At 40.8% G+C, this 20660-nt stretch overlaps 2 protein-coding genes across 2 annotated transcripts; both read left to right on the top strand.

Annotated features, from left to right (window-relative positions):
* Positions 1-6395: 6395 nt before the first annotated feature.
* Positions 6396-11785, top strand: hsd17b1 (hydroxysteroid (17-beta) dehydrogenase 1; the record flags this gene model as incomplete). The annotated part of the gene is made up of 6 exons (XM_079564727.1): positions 6396-6504; positions 8668-8829; positions 9005-9184; positions 10218-10311; positions 10434-10617; positions 11618-11785. The coding sequence occupies 6 exons, from the start codon at positions 6396-6398 to the stop codon at positions 11783-11785; spliced, it is 897 nt and encodes a 298-aa protein (XP_079420853.1).
* A 3816-nt stretch (positions 11786-15601) lies between these two features.
* Positions 15602-19465, top strand: LOC306969266 (coenzyme Q-binding protein COQ10 homolog, mitochondrial; the record flags this gene model as incomplete). Its single annotated transcript, XM_079564866.1, has 5 exons — positions 15602-15716; positions 17046-17195; positions 17270-17462; positions 18059-18154; positions 19316-19465. The coding sequence occupies exons 1-5, from the start codon at positions 15619-15621 to the stop codon at positions 19463-19465; spliced, it is 687 nt and encodes a 228-aa protein (XP_079420992.1). The 5' UTR covers positions 15602-15618.
* Positions 19466-20660: the final 1195 nt, after the last annotated feature.

Here is a 20660-nt window from a genome sequence, read left to right as displayed (position 1 = left end):
AATGACAGTGTACATCTCCAGGAGCTGGGGTTTAAACCCCCAACCTTCCGATCATGAGACGACCCACTCTATCAACTGTGCCACAGTCGCCCTAGTAGCGCCTAAGGCTGGGACAGAATGTTGTTTTGCAGTATATCACAATATTACTACTATATTACTGTATCACAATACGTTTGATACTCAACTCAGTTATAAAAAAACATCTCAAGCAATTTTGAAAACATTTCCAAACGGAGATATCTGTTTTTGCAAATGAACTTTTCAAATGTTTTTGCCTTACAGCAACTCATGCCCCAAGAGTCCATAAGCCCCACTGCAGGTGTCGTAGCATGTTGCCATTTTTTTACTCATTAATTGTCCGTGAGAGTAAATACTACGCTGACAGAAAAGACAAATGGAGGGAGGGATATTGCACATCCAATTACACAATGGAGATAATTGTTTTCACTCAAAGTTGACTGTAAATACTGTTTAAGTGGCGCTACCCCGCAGTTAGCTTTGCCCGTTAGCCTGTTCTTTGTGATTCTATTAGTGTGTATTGGTGACTCCGACCCAGTGGCAGCAAAGTTGCAATTGTGGTTTTCTGGCCAGAGACACCAGGGGGAGATGAAAGACCCCATAATCATCCTTAACACTTGTATTACCCCCAGAACCACTAAAAGGAAAAGGATTTATTAAAGTAAACAAGTTACTAAGTACTGCTATAATGATAGTTGTGCAATGTCAAATACTGTATCAGAAGATTCAGTGCTTAATGAATAAATCGATCTGAGGTCCATGTTTAGCCTCTGGCCGCACTTTCCTTTGCCTGTGTTTTCGCTGTTTTTTCATATCTTGTTTAAAAATACTCCCCAGATAGCAATTTTGCAATAATCATTTGAACAAAAGTTCAAGGAATGTCCCGAAGCAATGAATGTTTTTTACAGTTATTTCGCCATTTCTGGAAATCCTCGCCACTTGTTTTTTTGCTCTTTGTTCTCTGAGGCATTTCTCTGGGACATGAGAAATGTGTGAAGTATTATCTGCGTAATCCCAGGAACAGGACATTGGTGTATTGACAAAACACGGTTCCAGTCAGATAGTGATCATTTTGTTTTGGGACATTTTGGAAAGTAGGTCTGTCGGTCAATGAGAGGATGTTTGGGGTTGAATAAAGTTTTGTCGGTCACATTTGATTGTTATTTGTGTCTCACGTTTCACAAGACACAGGACGCATGAAGAGCTTCGAGACGAGAAACTAGAAAAGAACGAGAAAATATTTGCTCAGCAGTTTTTACACTTTCATCATTTAACCTCTTAAACTGCGCACGTTTTCTATAGTTTGGCTTTACCCAAATTTAAAATCTTCTTGAAAAAGTGTTGAAAAAATGGCAAAAAATCCAAAAAAAAAGTGCTGAAAAGTGACAAAAAAAGTGATGAAAAAGTGACAAAAAATACCAAAAAAAGTGTTGAAAAGTGACAAAAAAGCCACAAAAAGTGATGACAAAGTGATGAAAAAGCGACAATAAAGCTGTGAAAAAGTAACAAAAAAGTGATGAAAAAGTGATAAAAAAAATTACAAAAAAGTGATGAAAAAGTGACCAAAAAAGATTAAAAAGTGATGAAAAAGTGACAAAAAAGGAACAAAAAAAAGACAAAAAAGTGATGAAAAAAGTGACTAAAAAGTGATGAAAAAGTGATGAAAAAGTGATGAAAAAGTGACAAAAAGTGATGGAAAAGTGACAAAAAAGTAAAAAAAAAAGTGATGTAAAGTGATAAAAAAAATTACAAAAAAGTGATGAAAAAGTGACCAAAAAAGATTAAAAAGTGATGAAAAAGTGACAAAAAAGGAACAAAAAAATACCAAAAAGTGATGAAAAAAGTGACTAAAAAGTGACAAAAAAGTGAAAAAAAAGTGATGAAAAAGTGATGGAAAAGTGACGAAAAAGTAACAAAAAAGAAAAAAAAAGTGATACAAAAGTGACAAAAATAAATAAAAAATTGACAAAAAAGTGATGAAAAAAGGTGACAAAAAAAGTGATGTGTGACAGAAAAGAAATATAAAATTGACAAAAAAATAAATTAAAAAAAATCTTTAAAAAGTGACAACAACACATGAGTTTTGTAGGTCTTAACTTTCAAATGAGGCCTTACTCTGACCTATAAGCTATAACCTTTGAGATTTGGGTAAAGCTGAACTGGAGGAAATGCACTTGGTTAAGGTGGAGGTTAACTTTGCTATACTGTGCTGTAAACCGGCTTGTTTTGGAGCTGCGCTGCTGTCGCCCACTTCCAGTCCTGACCTGTGGCTGCCCAGAGACGCGAAGGGTCAAATCTGACCTAACACAACTTTGTGAAACTGCACAGTATCTGCTCCCTGTCCTGTCCCGTCTTGTTGTTGCCTCCTTGTCAGTCAGTGCATCTCATCTCTTTTCTCAGAAGTACCTCTCGCTCGTCTTGCATAACGGGACATTCCTTCACGCTGATGTTCCACCTTAATATGACCCACTTCGGAGAAAGTCATGTACATTAAGGAACATCAACACAGCAATAATCGAAAATTAAGCTAAAGTTTCTTGAAGTACGATTATTTGACCTTGGTTTGAATAAGTAAATCATCTGCCAGGAATGTTTTTGCACTTAAAATAATAGTAAGAGGAAAAACAAGTATTACGCCTAAGATAAAGAACTTAAATGTTCCTTTTGATTTAATTTTGATAATGGCCTATTTCTCTTTTTCTTCACTATATCAGTATCATGCGTTAAAGTGGAGTCAAACTAGGCATATTTTCTTGGTTACATAACATTTTAAAAGTATTTCGGATGCTTTTCGTGATAAGTCGGTCTGGGTCCGGACATGAACCAGTGGGAGGACAGTGATTAAGACTGTCCTGTATCACAGCTGTTTTTCTTTGCTCCACAATCTCTTACTCGTGTCTGTGTTTTGAGATTTTAAAAGTGAAATGTGAGAATTTGTTGAGATGTGTGATGTTAAGTGGGCATCAAATCTAACGTGTTGTGTAAAAATGTTGTGGAAAAATTGCAATATTCTTGAATGTTGCAAGAACACTATTAATTCCAGACCATTTTTCACACTGTATGTTCCATTTAGCGCTTAAACCCCACCTGAACCTGAGCACATTTTCTCCAGTTCGGCTTTACCCAAATCTTCTCCATGCCTACAGGCCAGTGTAACGCCTCATTTGAAAGCTATGACCTGCAGAACAGATCCTAACTTTTCACGTTGTTGCAGCGTTTTGGATCACATTTTTGACATGTTTTTGCCTTTTTTTTAATAGCCTTTTTTGTCCTGTTTTCATCCATTGTCATCGCATTTTTTAGCTTTTTGTTGCCTCTTTTGTCATGTTTTTGTCACAATTTCGTCACGTTTTTGTCACAATTTCGTCACAATTTCGTCACGTTTTTGTCACAATTTCGTCCCATTTTTGTCACAATTTCATCACGTTATTGTCACAATTTCGTCACATTTTTGTCACAATTTCGTCCCATTTTTGTCACAATTTCGTCACAATTTTGTCACATTTTTGTCACAATTTCGTCACATTTTTGTCACAATTTCGTCCCATTTTTGTCACAATTTCGTCACGTTTTTGTCACAATTTCGTCACAATTTCGTCACGTTTTTGTCACAATTTCGTCCCATTTTTGTCACAATTTCATCACATTTTTGTCACAATTTCGTCACAATTTTGTCACATTTTTCTCACAATTTCGTCACATTTTTCTCACAATTTCGTTACATTCTTCCTCACAATTTCGACAAGTTGCTCTTTTGTGGCTTTTATGCTGCTTTTTCATCATTCTTTAGTCGTCTTTTTGTCGCTCTTTTGCCTCTTTTTGGGGGTTTTCATCCTCGTTATCATCTCTATTTTGATTTTTTTTTTTTTTTTCAAGAAGCTTGAAGACTGAACTGAAGAAAATGCGCTTGATTGAAGCGGGGGTTAAGAGGTTAAGTAAAAAAATAATAATTCTTGAGCCATTTGTTTTGTCATTGAACTGTGACTTTGCATAATCAGGACCAAAACCAGGCTAAAACTGAAGGGAATTGGAAAACTGAACATGGCTTCTGGTGATTCTTCTCAGGACGTTGATCACCTGATGTTGTGATAATGATCATTTTGTGCATGTTTGTGTTTTGCATCAGTCACCTCTGGATGCTCTGCTCTCTACTCGTGACAGACAGCTCCAAAAGCACAGAAGAATGTGGTTAAATGCAGGGCAGATTCAGGTCTTGCGCAATACCGAGGCACTAACTGTTCTTACTTATCCCCAACCCCTCTCTGTCTGTCATCTCAAAGAAAACCCAATTATTATTTTAGTCGATAAAACCTTCTGCAATTCACTTTCAGGGAAAAACTAATGTGCTCCTCGTGTTTTCCTTTGATAAAACTGACCATCATGATCTCTCCTGATTGGTTTAAGTCTGGGAAGTGGTCCTTAATGTAAACATGTTCTTGAAGCTCTTATGTAAGCTGCTTTGACCAAGTGGAAATATCAAATGAAATGGCCTCCCTTCATAAAACAAGCACTCAGATAAACAACGGAGGTGGTGATTGCTTTGGCTCAGGCTTGAAGCTGGAACACGGCGTTCCTGAGGCAAAGAAGTGAATATCATGGTGGAAATATGACTTAAAATGCATTAGACGAACAAAATCATAAAATATATAAGTTGAGACCATTTATATAAGTTGAGACCATTTACCATTTTACCATGTAGTTGTTTTGAAGAGTGTGATTTTAAGGTGATGTTAACCTCTTAACCCCCACCTGGACTGAGCATTTTCTCCAGGTTGGCTTTACCCAAATCTCAAAATAGCAACATAAATGATACGCAAACAAGTACGAAAATGCAACAAAAGAGCAAATAAATGTGACAAAAATGTGTGACAAAAACACAACAAAAAAGCCACAAAAAGTGATGAAAATGTGGCAAAAAAGGAATGGAAAATAATGTCAAAAATAGTGACAACAACACGAGAGTTTAGATGACTTTTCTCTTCTGATTGGCCGTTTCACAGGAAAGCTTCGCCTCATTGGTCAAAGTTCTGGCACCGGGGATTGTGATAAGTTGCTGAGATCAGCAAAGGGAGGGACTTCAGAAAAAAAAACAATTTTACTAAGGTTACGTCAGATTGCATGTTAATTACCGGTATATGCGATCTGTTACAGTTTTAAAGCAGCACTAAGTAACTCGTGCACCCTAGAGGTCATTAGCACAACTGCAGGTGACGTAGCAAGTTGCGATTTTTTTTACTTATTAATTGTCTTGGAGAGTAAATACTACGCTGACAGGAAAGACAAAGGGAGAGAGGGATATTGTACATCCAATTACACAATGGAAATATTTTTTTTCACTCAAACTTGGCTGTAAATACTGTTTATTTGACGCTAGCCCGCAGTTAGCTTTAACCGTTAGCTTCTCCTTCATGATTCCATTAGTGTGTATTGCGCCTCCGACCCGGTGGCAGTCAAGTTGCAATTGTTGTTTTCTGTCCAGAGACACAGGGGGGAGATGAGCGACCCCCAAATCATCCCATTAACACTTGTATTACTCCCAGAGGAACTACGAAAAGGATTTATTAAAGTAAACAAGTTACTAAGTACTGCTTTAAAACATTTAGCATTTAACATTCAGCAGTGGAGTCAAAGAAGCCATTTAAACATTATTACTGCAACCACTTACCTGCCGTCCACCTTGTGCAAGTTGTGTGTTACCCACATAGATCTTACACACATTTTCAAAGAACTACAAGGCCTTAGCTTGAAAAACGAGGCATTGCACTGGCCTATAGGCCCGAAAACCTAAAAGATACGCCACAACAAAACAACAAAAACAATGAAAAATGTGTCAAAAATGCAACCAAAACATGACGCGGTTTCAATGCAACCAAAAAAAACACGTTTATATTAGTTCTTAGCTTTCAAATGAGGCTCTCCAGTCACAAAGCTTTTAGAGAACAGATGCAGAACAGGAGAAAATGCACTGGTTGAGGTGGGAGTTAAGAGGTTAAACAATCTACAGCTTCAGCGTCCTCATAATGTGTTACTCAAAGGGCGGTGGTTTGCTGCCCTCTTGTGGTCGCAATGGCCAATCTCATCTCACAGCCACTGCAGCTGCACTTTGAAGTTTCCAGAGCCAGAGTATAGCCATAATATGTGGGGGTTTGGTGTGCCACTTGTCCCATGGGAAAAGGACAATGCAGAGATAGAGTGAGGGGGTGACGGGGTGGGGTGGAGGGGTGGAGGGTGGGGGGGTCCGGTGCAGGTGCCTGATAAAGATGTTTGGGCTGAGTTGTCCTTGTGGCTTGCGCATGGTGGAAAAAGGCAGAGTATTTCCTGGACATTCGGTGCATTTGGTTCTTATGTCGTTTGGAGAGAGTTTTGGTGGAAGGATAATGGATTGCAATAAAAAGAGGAAGGTCGTCCTCATCACCGGGTGCTCCTCTGGGATTGGACTCAGTTTGGCCGTAGCACTGGCCTCTGATCCCGAGAAAAGCTACAAAGGTAACGCCTGCTATTACTATGACTTGTCCCTCATCACATAAAGCAATGGAGACTGCCATTATGATGCATTTTTTACTGTATGAAAATGTACTGATATCTATGACAGGTCCATCCTAATGAATAAATAAAACAAATATATTTTGGTAATATTTTGGCAGGGGATAGAGCTACATTTTGCACAGAACATTCCCATATTATTCATTATTCCTTTTCATTAGTAGGTTCATAAAATTCTCGGTGCGATTGAGGGCCCGTATTTATTTCATTTATTCTTAACTGTGTCAATTAATAATGATTGTGCACTTGGAATATTGCAGAAATTGAGTTTTTCATGGATGGACACAAATGAAGTAAGTTTTAGAGTTTGCTGTAAATGATTCTCGAAAACTGGCCGAAGGATGTGCGAGCTTTGGGAGCAGAGAGGTTTATGCAGAGAATTTCCTATCCCCTGCACAGCCTTTCAAGGACACTTCTCATGCTGCATTGTTGTCATTCCTTATTAATAACTCCATCTACGCCCGGCGTCATCTCAGGGTGCTATTTGACCGTGAAAAACGCTTATCTGTTTTCCTTACAGAGGCCTTCTGCCACGAACTAATCATTGTGCCTTGGCCAGGTTGGCTCTTACAGCGTTACTGGCATTCTTGGCTCTCTTTTGACGCCACCTCTCAGACTTTTTAAACCCTCTCATCCGGCACAGTGTGTTGAGAATTCATGTCTCCTGGTCTCACGCTGATGGTAAACAAACATCCATGCCTCACTTTGCAACTCAAATATCTGCAACAGTAAAGTGTGTGGCTGGTTAACCGCGAGCTGAGGTATGGGTGGAGTTTGCCAATTGAAGATTTGTAACTAAACGGCAACCAATGAGTTTGCCTGCAAATGTGGAGGGAGGGCATTTTCACCAGGGAGCGTATGTTGTATGAGCAGAGCCGGTGCTGGCCCTTCTGGGGCCCTAAACAAAAATCCACATGGGGGGGCCCTACAGTACACGTCCCATGGTTGTTCGATGAAGAGCGAACTCATTTACTGTCAAAAACAGTTCCACTGCGCATTAGTGCAGGACAGAAGTGGAAAATAATGTTCTCAATTCAGGCCCTGCCCCTCTGTGTGAGAACCACTAACCACTAATCCACTGTGAGACTGGGATTTAGAACTACTACTAGTTTATTTCCCAACTTTTTAAAATGCTAAAAGGCAAACGGTGACATTCTCTCACCTCTGGTCCCTGACCCACAGTTTGGGAAGAAGAAGAAGATCTTTATTTATATAGGGCCTTTCACAGACATAGTCACAGACATAGTCACAAAGTGCGTTTGTAGCTTCAGTTTCAGTTTTCAGAGACTGACACACTGCACACGTCTGCGCCAACGGTCCCTCTGACCACCACCGTACATTCACTCACAAACATCATTCATCCTGTCCTATTGTACATGTTTTTAGTGGTAGGTGAACCTGGAGTACCTGGAGGAAACCTATGCAGACACGGGGAGAACATGCAAACTCCACACAGAAAGGCCCCTGATGGGAATTGAACCCGGACCTTCTAGCTGTGAGGCGAGAGTGCTAACCGCTGCGCTACCGTGCCGCCCACAACCACTGATTTATAAACTAACTGAAACCTGCACCTGACGGTTACTTCTGTCTGACCACTGAGAATGAGCCTGTGAGTCGCCCAGTTCGTTTTAGACATTCAGAGAACCAGAGTTACTGTAAGCAACTGTGCTCATGAGAACCGCGTGGATTCAAGTCATCTTTGAGACAAATAGGCCCGTAACAACGCATTGATTAATCAGTGAAACAACATCGTAGTTTGACTGAGATGCGGGGCCCTTAGGCTGCGGGGGCCTATGCATCGGAAAAAACGGCTCTGCGTATAACTCAACAGTTGCATGACCTTCGAAAGAGAAACAACAGAAAACTCACACATGTTTAATCATTATTTGCTTGGGATGAGGTCCGTAAATGTCTCAGGGCGACCAAAACACCACAATGGAACATGAAAGATGTCAAAACTAAAATTACTTCCTGCATCCGGGGTGGCTACAGTTGGTCAGCTCTAGACTCAGTAACATTACATGACCAACCAGCTGACCGTCTAATTACACTGAAACACCAGGTTATTCCATTTGAGGATTTCCTTCTCTTGCATGTTCTGTGTAGTGTACGCCACGCTGAGGACCCTGAATAAGAAGCAGCGCCTGTTGAAGAGTGTGACAGAGTTCCACAGAGACACTCTGGACATTCTGCAGATGGACGTGACTGACCGGGCCTCCATCATGAGCGCGCGGGACAGGGTGCAGGAGGGCCGAGTGGACATTTTAGGTATGCACAAGCCGTAAAGATTCTGAGTTTATGAACTAGTGATACGCATATAAAGATGTATATATATATAATGGCATTGATATTGCGTGTAATGGAATACAAGCACATTTAAGAGTCTATATAAATATTAATTGTAATGTATGAATGAGTAAAACCGGATTTATTCGCTTCACAGTGTGTAATGCAGGCGTGGGTCTCATGGGCCCTCTGGAGGTGCAGGACTCCAAGGTGATGAAGAATGTGATGGAGGTGAACCTGTTTGGGACGCTCCAAACGCTCCAGGCCTTTCTCCCCGACATGAAGTCCAGACGAGAGGGGCACATCCTGGTCACGGGCAGCACCGGGGGACTGCACGGTGGGACCATTCAAGCATTTCCAAATATTAAAGCTATTGTGTCATTGTAGAAAAACTTGTAAGTAATCAAATTAAATTATTTTAAAAAAAATACTCTCTGTTCGTAAACCTTATCAAACAAGGCAATAACACTGTCACTGCCACGAGTAAACTTTTAAATGACATCGATACTTGAGAGTGGGAAAAAGTGGCCATGTTCATTTATTTAACAAAGGCTTTTGATTCTGTTAGTCGTCAAATACTTGTAAAACAGAACACATTGGGTTTGAAAAAGGAATAAATAAGAAAAGACCGAAATTGTCTCAAACTAGCCTTCAAACAGAGCACAAGCGGTTGTAGCCGATGGTTTTCCACAGGGCTCTGTATTAGGTCCATTGTTGTTTTTATACATTTTTACCATTTTTATAACTTCTCTTGGGTACAATATCAAACATAGCTCTATTAAATTATATGATGCCAGTGCTCCCCCTGATGGCTGGATGATTTTGATGAAATTCAAAATTCATTCATACAAACTCAACCTTTAAATATTCATACATGTGGTGGCACAAATTATTCTTAAAACATATTTTTCAAAATCAGGCCATAGCCATAAATCTAAATCATCATTCAGGAACAAATCATGTATTCCCTTGATTTGCAGAAAAGTAACAAATAACTAAATAAGTGTAAAGCAAAAGGTCAGATTGTTTGATTAGCCAGATTCTTTTTTATTTATTCATTTTTTGTCATTTTGAAGCACTAATTAGCCTTTTTCAGGACATAATGTCACTGAAACATTAACATAAATATGAACCCTAAACACTGTGTACTGGTCTCTAAATAGATGGATCTTGAAAATTGCAAATATTTTTTTTCGTAATTGGTTTTTCCCTATAGCATCCCTATAGTGTCAGCAGAATAGCTGAAATTAATCGATGTCTAGTATACAGTGGCAATAAAAAAACAAAAAAATTAAAGCTCTTTTAGCTCATGTCCTGTGTCCTCTGTCACCAAATCATTCAAAATGCACATCTTTACCGCATTATTTCAGGCCTCCCTTTCAACGAGGTGTACTGCGCCAGTAAGTTTGCCATCGAGGGGCTTTGTGAGAGTCTGGCTGTTCTCCTGCAGCACTTCAACATACGGTGAGTCCTGTTATTAAGAACGTATTAAAAAACGATTAAAATTCTGTGATCGCTATTAGTAAATTCATTAATCATTCTAGCTTTAATGTAAATGCTCATTCCTGTTGTCTCCTCGTCATCAGCATGAGCATTATTGAGTGCGGTCCGGTGAACACAGACTTCATGTTGAATCTTCAGAAGACCGAGATCGGAGACTGCGCTCTGGACGCGCTGGACTCCCACACGCTCAGCCTCTACGAGAGGTTCCTGCTGCATTGTGGGACAGTTTTCCAAAACGCCGCGCAGGACACAGAGGATATTGTCAAGGTGAGTGCACAACCGACAGGTGAGGATCACACTTCTCTTTAATCCTCATGGGGGGTGTTGACATTGCTGCAATACCACCCTCTAGTGGCAAGGGCACTCCTGAAGGTTTGTTATGGAAACCAATGGGGACTTTACACGTCTCAAAAACAACTTAAAAGCCTGGCTCCAAATAGTTTTGTTTCTAAAAATACCATTTCCTCCTGTGACAACTTTGAGAAGAGAGTCAATGTGCCTTACCATGCTGTTTTTTGTTCTCTTGGATTTTAAAGTTTCACCTTGGGGCTTTGTTTGACAGGCCCTGGAGAATTGCCCTCCGCCTTTTTAGGAATTTGCTCTGTAAGAGGAGCAAGGAGGAGCAAGTTAATTTCACATAACACATGAGCCCATTACCATGAATGTGACGGAACAACAATAATGTATCTCTAAATATTATAACTATGTGCACAACACACAACAACCTGTTCATAGGGTCGTAGGGTCATAGGAGATTGAGAGTCCCGCCTTCGTTTTTGAAGCTGTGGAAGGAAATTTCTAATATATTTTCCTGAAGGTTGAAACAAATAAATAATCTTTTCATCTGCATTTGACTCATCCTTCAATGCCACTGGGGCAACCTGTAAAGAAGCAGTGGGCAACGACAGTGCCACGCCCGGTGACCCATCTCCAGATGTGGAGCCAGGCTGATGGTCCGAATCACCCGGCTGGAAGATTCACTTATTGTGCATGTTTTTAGTGGTAAGGGAAACTGTACCCAGAGGAAACCTACGCAGACACAGAGAGAACATGCAAACTCCACACAGAAAGGCCCCGTGTAGGTGGGGATCCCGGGACAAGCGTTGAGTGAATATAAATGGTCCCACGTAAAACGCTTAGTGACCATATCTGTGAAAGCCCTTGATTTCTTCTCAAGAGCTCAGAACGTTTTTTCCCAGGGACATTTACAAAGTATGTTTGACCAACTTGCAACAGCTACTGTTCAAAGCCTTATTTACTGTTGCAGGTGTTTTTGGATGCCATCCGCTCTCCAGAGCCGGCCTTCAGATACTTTGCCAGCGGAACAGTGCCTCCTTTTGCAAAACTGAAAACTACAAAACCGGACGGACTGGAGTACATCAGGGCGATGGGGGAACTCATCTTCCCACAAGACCACAAAGAACTACAGCAATAATTAATGTAGCAACATAAGTGATTAGAAATAAAGTAAAAGTCAGCTCATAAAGTGACTGAAATACTTTATTAATGATATTCGTGACTTTCTGCACCTGGAACACTAATGCATTTGTATCAGTATCAATAATCCACTAAATAAATATACATCACCCTGCAGTTATTGTCTTTTCCTCATGAACTACATTACAACCACAGCTTCTTCTTCTTCTTCTAATGCGTGGTGTAACTTTTTATGTTAGTTATAATGTTTTTGCCTTGTTTTGTGCCTGGATCAACCATCATTTAAAATAACTGTAGACCTGGTTTAATCTTATTTTGGAGCTTTGTGACAAACAAAGCAAACAACCAATGTGTTTGCAGGCTATGGAACATTATTTTAACACCAAGACACTTGCAATATCCGTTAGCTAACAATAACCATCAGATTCATTTTGTTTATTCATTTACTCAGTGTACACATTTACCTGTACCACCTGGTGGGAACAAAGGGGAGGTGTGGTCTGTGTCGGCCATTTTAAAATCTCAGGCCGAACCATGTGGCAGGGGGAAACTGGTTTAAAGTTTGCTTTGTGTTTCCTTTTGTGTATGATTTTTGATCATTTGTTGGAACTCATGAACTAATGGTACTAACCTGTGGGAGGTCCTTTCCCATTAGGGGAGTTATAAAAGCAGTCACTAGGGTGCCATTTTGTATGTGACATGTGGGTCACTGAGAAGTTTTAGAAATAAATGTGTGGCAAGAGCTATATTTGTCGAGTCTGCCTGCCCATTTTAACCCTCGTGGCCAGCTTCTTCACAGAACCAATGAACAAAAATAAGCCTCCACTTCACTGCAGACGCCGGCTCTTACGTACACGCCGTCCTTACCAAAGTCCATCGGCTCAAACTCGTCATAAACTCACCGTTCTTTACTGTAACTGATGTCATCCTGCCTGCGGGTTTTATACTTCACATCAATGATTGACATGGGCCCAGTCATTGAACTTTGCATGTGACGTTATCTGTCCCGTCACGTGTCACAGAGAGAAAGCTGCAACAAACGCCAAAACACAAACTTTCACAAAACGTCTATCGCAAAACCTACACCAAGCACATTTTCCCAAAATCTTAATACTTCTCAACTCGAGAGCAACTAACGCCTCATTTGAAAGCTAAGACCAACAAAAGTGATCATAACTTTTCAGTCATGTTATCGCCACGTTTTTGCTTTATTTTTGAAGCATTCTGTTGCTTTTTTGGCGAGTTTCGTCACATTTTTGACACTTTTTTCAAGAAGCTTTTAGATTTCTGTAAAGCCAAACAGGAAAAAATGGGCTCGGTTCAGGTGGGGGTTAAGAGGTTAAGCTGTTAAGCTGATCGTCGACAGTACAGAACGATTTGTCCGGGCGGTGTGGGGGCGACTTGTGTATATTTGCTCAAAGTCTGACTGCAAAGGACAAACGCAAAGACTTGGTTAAGCCCTCACAAGGACAAAAATTGGACGGGAAAATGTCAGTCAGTTTAATGTAAACTGACTGTCAGTAAAAACTGCAGTTCAACGTGTCTTGGTTCATAAATATTGCATCTTTACAGGAAAGAAAAGTCTATCGGTTATGCTATTTTCACAGAAATGTAGATTTACTGCCTGCTGGGATCAATTTCAATGTTTTTTAATGACATTTAAGACCTTCATTTTGTATCATTGATATAATTAATGCTTCGGTTGCCCTGTGGAAGCCCTGTGACTGAGTTGGTAGTTTCCGCAGCATATTTATGTAGGTTTTTTTTGTATAGTAAAGTCATTTTCCACCATACGTCAAACCTGATTTAGCCTATTCCAACTGTATTTTCTTCAGATACTGTATCCATACCATAATATGAGGACATCTGTTGTGGCATTTGTTTTATAGCAAGAAAACCCTGGGAAAGTTTTGATTCCCGGAGCATGAGCCTTTCTCTTTGGAGTCTCACCTCAAACATAGGTATAGGTTTCTACCCAGAGCTCAGGTTTCCCACTCAACCCGCCCAAGCGTCCAGCGAGAAGGATCCTATTACTCTACGAAAAATAAGGGAAAGGGTTTAGGGACGGGACCTTTAAACCTAAATGAGTCAAATCTGTGACTTAAGCATCGATTCTCCTTTCTCCGATAAAGACTTTGATTGATTTGATCTTTTCTTGAAGTCAGACTCCGACTGGACACTTATCTGGACTAATGCTGCTAATTACAGCGAGAAACAGAGAATCGTCACAGTTTAAGATAAGATAAACCAGCTAAACCAGTCAATCCCATCAGAGACACTGGACAAGAGAGATTAAAGAGGCCAGAGGAGCATGTTGCACAAAAAGACTATGCCAATGTCTTTTTGTGCAAAGAAAAAAAAAAGTTGTTTTTTTGAGATTCAAAACTCAACAAATCAGAGTAGGAGATAGGTAATTATCGAGGAAAAAAAAAAACTTACAATGTCCAACCCAATAACCCAATGCATTTTCTCCAGTTTGGCTTTACCCAAATCTAAAAGCTTCTTGATTGGAGCTTACAGCCTACTTCATTTGAAAGCTAAGACCTACAAAACTGATCTATTTTGCGTTTTCGTCACACATTTGTCTCATTTTTCCCGTCACTTTTCTGTTACTGTGTTTTCGTCACACATTTTTTGTCACCTTTTCATTGCCTTTTTGTCGCCCTTTTGTTGCATTTTCACACTCGTTCTCGTATAAATTTTGTTACTGTTTCAACACTTTATTCACGAAGCTTCAGCTTTCAGATTTGGGTAAAGCCAAACCGGAGAAAATGTGCTAGGTTCCGGTGGGGGTTAAGAGGTTGAATGGAGATATTGGAGACATTGCTCCTTAGAATTATGATTTCCCAAATGAATCTATGGAGAAACATTGAATCAGGGCAATAATGAGTTATTGTAAAGATTAGGTATTGTTTTCTTTCCAGGTAAAATGTATATTTATGGTGGCCATACCGCCTTTGCTCTGCCCAATCCCGTCAGACCTTGGAAGCTAAGCAGGGAAGGGCCTGGTCGGTACTTGGATGGGAGACCGTTTAGTAACACCAGGAAGCCTGGCAAATGTAGTGAGTGAGTGGTTGGTGGTGATCGGAGGGGCCGATGGCGCAGACTGGTTGCCTCGCTTCTGTCAGTCTACCCCAGGGCAGCTGTGGCTACAATAGTAGCTTACCACCACCGGGTATGGAGTGAATGAATAATGCAATGTAAAGCGTCTTTGAGTGTCCAGAAAAGCGCTATATATAACCGATGCATTATTATTATTTAAGAGAGACCAAATCAGAAAACTGGAAAAATGTCCGTTAGTTATGCCTGTAGTGTCATGTTTCCTATAGCAGTGTTTTTCAACCACTGTGCTGTCTGGTGATCGGCAGAGTAACAATATTATACTCTTCCATATCAGGTAGTTAATTTTCAATTAGAGAATTAGTGATGTATTGACGCATTGTGGCTAGTGAGACTATACGGTGTTCCTAGCCAAGACACTTTGATGAGAACATTTTCTGCTGGTGGTGTGCATCGTGATTATTTCAATGAAAAAAAATATAGTGTGTTTAGGAACCTGGCCTAAAAATATGTTTACATATTGTTTTTACTTTATTCATACTTTCCTTTCTGTCAGCAGACTTCTAAGAAAATATAATGATACCCATAGAAAAAAAAAAAAAAATCCAGGTATTGTGGCTATGCTCCAAGCCCCTCCCCCACCGCTAAATCACTGCGTCCTGATTGGCTGACAGTTTTCAGTTTCAGCCGTGGCTGCGCTACTACAACTTCCTACATCTCATTTCGCCGGGTCTGAAACGCGGAAGATAGATCTTAACTTCTTCGCCAGATATGTCTACCAGAACAAATCCGCGAGTTTTAAAGACGTTGTTGGGGTTTTCGGAGACTTATTTTTCAAGACACTCGAGGAGAGCGCTGCCACAAGCCAGGTTGGTTGGTTTCAGTTGCTTTCTACTTTCAATGGCAATGTAACTGTTGGCGTAACTTTGAAAAAAAAACATAAAACTTTCCACTAAACGGGCAAGACTTTTAATTTCCGTGTTTACCATAACAAGGATACTGCTGTCGATTTGTCAGTCGGTAATTGTTGCAGTTCAGCCTTAAAACGAATAAATTCAACAGTGTTCGGGAAAATCCGCTGTTACCATGGAGATCCGCCATGTTTGTGACTGTTAACATACATTTTCTATAGACTAACGTGAGCTAAAAACTGTATAAAAAGTGAAGAAAAGAGCCGTAGAACAACTGTTGAGTCACTGCCAGTAAATACATCTAATACTCTGTGGTGTCCAAGTGTTTTAATGTGAACAATAAAATAATCAATAAAATAAAATAAAATCAATAAAATCTCCGTTAGTTTATCATTGCAGCAAAGTACACCACAAACCTGAACTGGGCCTAACCTATTAGCCAAGAAGGCAAAAAAAAAAGTCAGATTATTATAACCTATGACGAAAATTCCCCTGAAACTAATAATAGCAGAGACGTTGTGGCCATATTCAGACAAGTTCTTCATTTTACTTTCATCTTCTTGGAAACGCATGTCGGGGATTTTGCGTTGTGGGAGCGGAGCGCATTCATGAACCGGTTTAAGCAACGCCGGAGGGAATTCGTCTCTCATGATTCACTGAAATATCTCACGCCACGATCAAAAATGAATGATGTTTGATGCGTCACGAGGGTGTAGTAAATGCTATGTCAAATACAATACAGGCTGGTCACATGATCATGGGATAGTCATAATTAATCCGGGTTAATAAGACCCACTTTTTGAAGCTTTTGATCTCTCATTTCTTTCTTTCTGTGCAGTTTGCAGGTTTTTGTCAGTACTCAAGTAGAAATAAAAGAAGGGGAAAAAAAGTACTTGAGTAAAATACTTCATAAAAATTCTAGGCTACATGAGCAAAGCCTACTACTACTACTTGAGTATTGAGTGAAAAGGTATGATTTAGGTATAAGTATAGTGGAAGTACTGTACATTTATACTTCAGTAAATGTAACAGAGTTCATCCTCTTGCAATTTTTTTTTTTTTACTAATTAGCCCCATTAGTCAAGATGCCTCACCCTGCCCTGGGGTGAATAGCGTGTTGTGATTGGTTTCGGTATCGAGGCCACAAGTAGAATGACAGCCATTTAGTGCTCTCAGTGTGAGTAGTGGCTGCAGAGTGACAGCTACAAGTCTAGATAATGAAAAGAGTAGAATTTGAAGCATGTGTGTGCATATATCTTCCATATTGTGTGTTTTTGCTGCTTACAGACATGTGGGCTCCTGTGGGACCTTGTTGTGCAGCAGGACTTCGGCTCCAGCTCCTGTCTCTTCCACAGTCACACCCAGCCGAGGCCTCATCAACCTGGCTGCCTCCATCAGTCAACGCAGGATCGAGCACTCTGAATGCAAGACGTTACAGTAAGTGCAACCGTTTTTACATTACAAAAGATGAGAAAAGCACGGGACGGGTTGTTCAAAATGGATCTTCTCAGGTACACACCGGAGCAGATGTATGACATCGTGGCCGACGTGGATCAGTACAGTCACTTCGTCCCGTGGTGTAAGAAGTCTCGGATGATGAAGAGCAGAAACGGCGAGGCTCTCGCAGAGCTGGAGATCGGATTTGCCCCGCTCCTCGAACGCTACGTCTCTGAGCTCACCTACGTCCCAAACCACCAAGTCCGGGTAAGAACTCCCAAACCATCATATTGTATTGTAATGTTAAAGGCAAATTCATACTTCACAAGACGCAAGAAGTTCTTGTTCTTGTTCTTGCACCCTGAGCTGCAGAACAAAATGAAGTCACTTTTGCCTTATGTCCATGGAAACGTTTTGTAACTGACGACAGTTCCATGGCAACAAGGCAAAAGTGACTTCATTTTGTTCTGCAGCATAGGGTGCAAGAACAAGAACTTCTTGCATCTTGTGAAGTATGAATGAACAAAAAGACATTTAACATGAACCTGGGAAGATTCGGACAGGAACAAAAAGGGGCGCTTTATGTATCATATTTGGTGATCCTGTGGCTTAACCTCTTAACTCCCACCTGAACCATCATTTACTCCAGTTTGGCTTTACCTGAATCTAAAAGCGTGGGAAAAAAAGCATGAAAAGCAGGCAAAACTAATTTGCCTGAAAGAATGAGTAACACAAGCACTGTGGATTTGATAAAACGGCCTCACAACTGAAGTTGAACTCACAACAAAGACCCCACACAGTGATGGAAGCAGACTTAATGATATGTGTCATGTTGAATAGACTTCTGTTTTCTCTCCAAACAGGCTGTGTGCAGAGAGGGGACGCTCTTCCGCCATCTTGAGACCGTCTGGAGCTTCTCCCCCGGTCCAGCCCCAAACTCCTGCAAAGTGGAACTCCACGTAAGGAACATTTAAAATAAATGTTTGTACGATGCTGTATTTGTGGTTTTGAAAATGCTACTGGAGGCTGCTTTACTTCAGGCAAGATATTGATTGGGGACAGTTCTAGTACCTAGAACAGTGGAAACAGGTTGAAAAATCACAGCTCATTATTATTATTCACTTGAAAAATGTTCTCTATACATGCGTTTTCAATGACATCACACAGAGTACCTTTCTCTGTGATTTTTAGCGTTTGTCATGGCAAAAGAGTCTCAGTCTGAGTGAGTGTTTAAGCTGCTCAAGACGTTAGCATGCCACCAGCAAGCAACTGTCAACCATTGTCATTGGCTTCAACATGATTAACACGTCCACATCTACTGAGGAAATACTACAGTAACAGCTCAGCTCTGACCCTTGTCACATGTTGTGTCCAAAGCTAGATGTTTGAAACGTGGTTCAGGACTTTCTCTTGGAGAGGCTAACCGGTAGCATGCTAACGTCTTAAGCAGCTTAAACACTGACTCACTGGTTTCTTCACATAAACATGCGTCTCTGGGGTCGTGTTTTTTACTGTTCTCTTCTTGAACAATGATTTCGAGTACATAAAAATGTCACTGTCAGTCAGTTGTCTTTCAGTTATAGCCTGTGTAACAATGTTGTTACATTTTGTAGTACTTAGTATACTAAGGTATTCAAAATGGCCGCCATAACAACAAAAGTCACATGTTATATTATATGTGGCCCGCAACCCGCAGTGGAAGCTGCATTTCGGCCCACGACCCAAAATGAATTTGACACCCATGTTCTAAACTGTAAAATGTATCAGTATTGACCTGTGACAGTAGGGGGCGCTTTATTACTGTCATTACCTCTAATATTTACCCTAATTTTCAGCTGAATTTGCACAAAAATCGTCCACTCTTCCGATATGGCATTTCCTTGTTTGCTTTATTTACACTACCAGTTTAGTTGATGTTTAATTCTGATATAGTAAGTTGGACTTTCTTGGCCAATGCATTTATTTAAAAGTCCAGCAGCTAAGATATCTGTATGTTTTCATCGTAGAAATAGCAATTACAAAAGCTGTGCTCGAGATGGTGACTGTGGTTAATCCTTTCACTCGTATTTGAGTAGAATCTCAGAGTCTCCTGTCTCATGTTGGTATTTCTCTTCTTCCAGGTTTCCTTTGAGTTCAAGTCGCTGTTTCACTCTCATCTGGCCGGCGTGCTTTTCGAAGAAGCTGCCAAAGAAATGATGGCGGCCTTCCAGTCCAGAGCTGCGAAGCTTTACAAAACTCGTTCCGCAGTATCTTTGAAGAAACCATCTTGACAATGAGCATTTTTATTTATTTATTTTCTTTCTTTCTTTCACTGAGAGGTTGTTTCTCCGTATGGCACATCATTACCACAAATATCTCTAACATGCGCCTTAGACTTGGCAAGTATTTATTTATGAACCGTGGGTTAATTTATTTTTATTGTAAATAGTAGATTTATTAATGTTTTTAAATTCTAGATTATCTTTTGCATATTTTGGAAGTTTGATCTGCACAGAACCTACCTCAGCAAATCATAATGTACTTGTGACTTTATTTTACTAAATAAAATTATGCTCAAGTTTATTTTCTGTTTTTCTTTCTGAAGCCACAGCAGTAAAACCTGAGCTTTCTTAGTATCTCCAGGACTAAACCAGGGCTAAGCTCTGTCTACCATAAAAACATTTCGAGGAGTTCAACTTTATTCACACATGTTTTAATAATCCGTCCTACACATGACTTTTTTTTATTGTTACAACGTTGGTGTTGTGGGACCAGTCCAGTTTATTGTTGAGGTGAACACCCAGGTACTTGAAACTGTCCACCGCCTTAATGCCTCCCCCTGGATGTTCAGCGATGTGTGCGGTACTTGTGTTCAAGCACAGGTGGTTGTGCCCACACCAGTCCACAAAGTCTATGATGACTGACCGGTACTCCAGGTCGTTCCCTCAGACACACAGCCCAGGAACTTCTGCAGATGACAGCTGTCCGTGTTGTGTGTGAAGTCCGATGTGAAGAAGGTGAAGAGAAACAGTGAGAGGACAGTGCCCTGAGGGCCCCTGGTGCTGCAGACGACCATCGATGGTCCATACAGTGAAATGTTCATCCACTCCTGCGTCCTCCAGCTTCCCCTGCAGCAGCGCCGGTCTGATGGTGTTAAAAGTGCTGGAGAAGTCAAAGAACATGACCCTCACAGCGATCCTGACGGGTTCCAGGTGGGCGCTCACCCACTGCCGGGGGTGGGGGCTGGACACGTAGGTGCAAGGGGGACTGGAGGCAGGTGAAGGTCGTCGGGGGAGGGGGGCAGTGTCCACTGGGCTGGAGACGTGTGAAGAGGAAGGAGCAGGGAGGCGGGCAGAGGGAGGGGGGGGGGAATCAAACCGGTTGAAATGTTTGTTGAATTCATCCACCCCGCGCTTGTCTCCATCAGCTGTCCCTCTGGCACTCTGTCCAAATCTGGAGATGTTCTTTAGACCTCTCCACACATCC

Source organism: Gobius niger (assembly GCF_951799975.1).
Source record: "Gobius niger genome assembly, chromosome: 10".
NCBI classification, from domain to species: Eukaryota; Metazoa; Chordata; class Actinopteri; order Gobiiformes; family Gobiidae; genus Gobius; species Gobius niger.
Note: the sequence above shows the minus strand (reverse complement) of the source record. Positions and strands in the feature narration are given on the sequence as shown.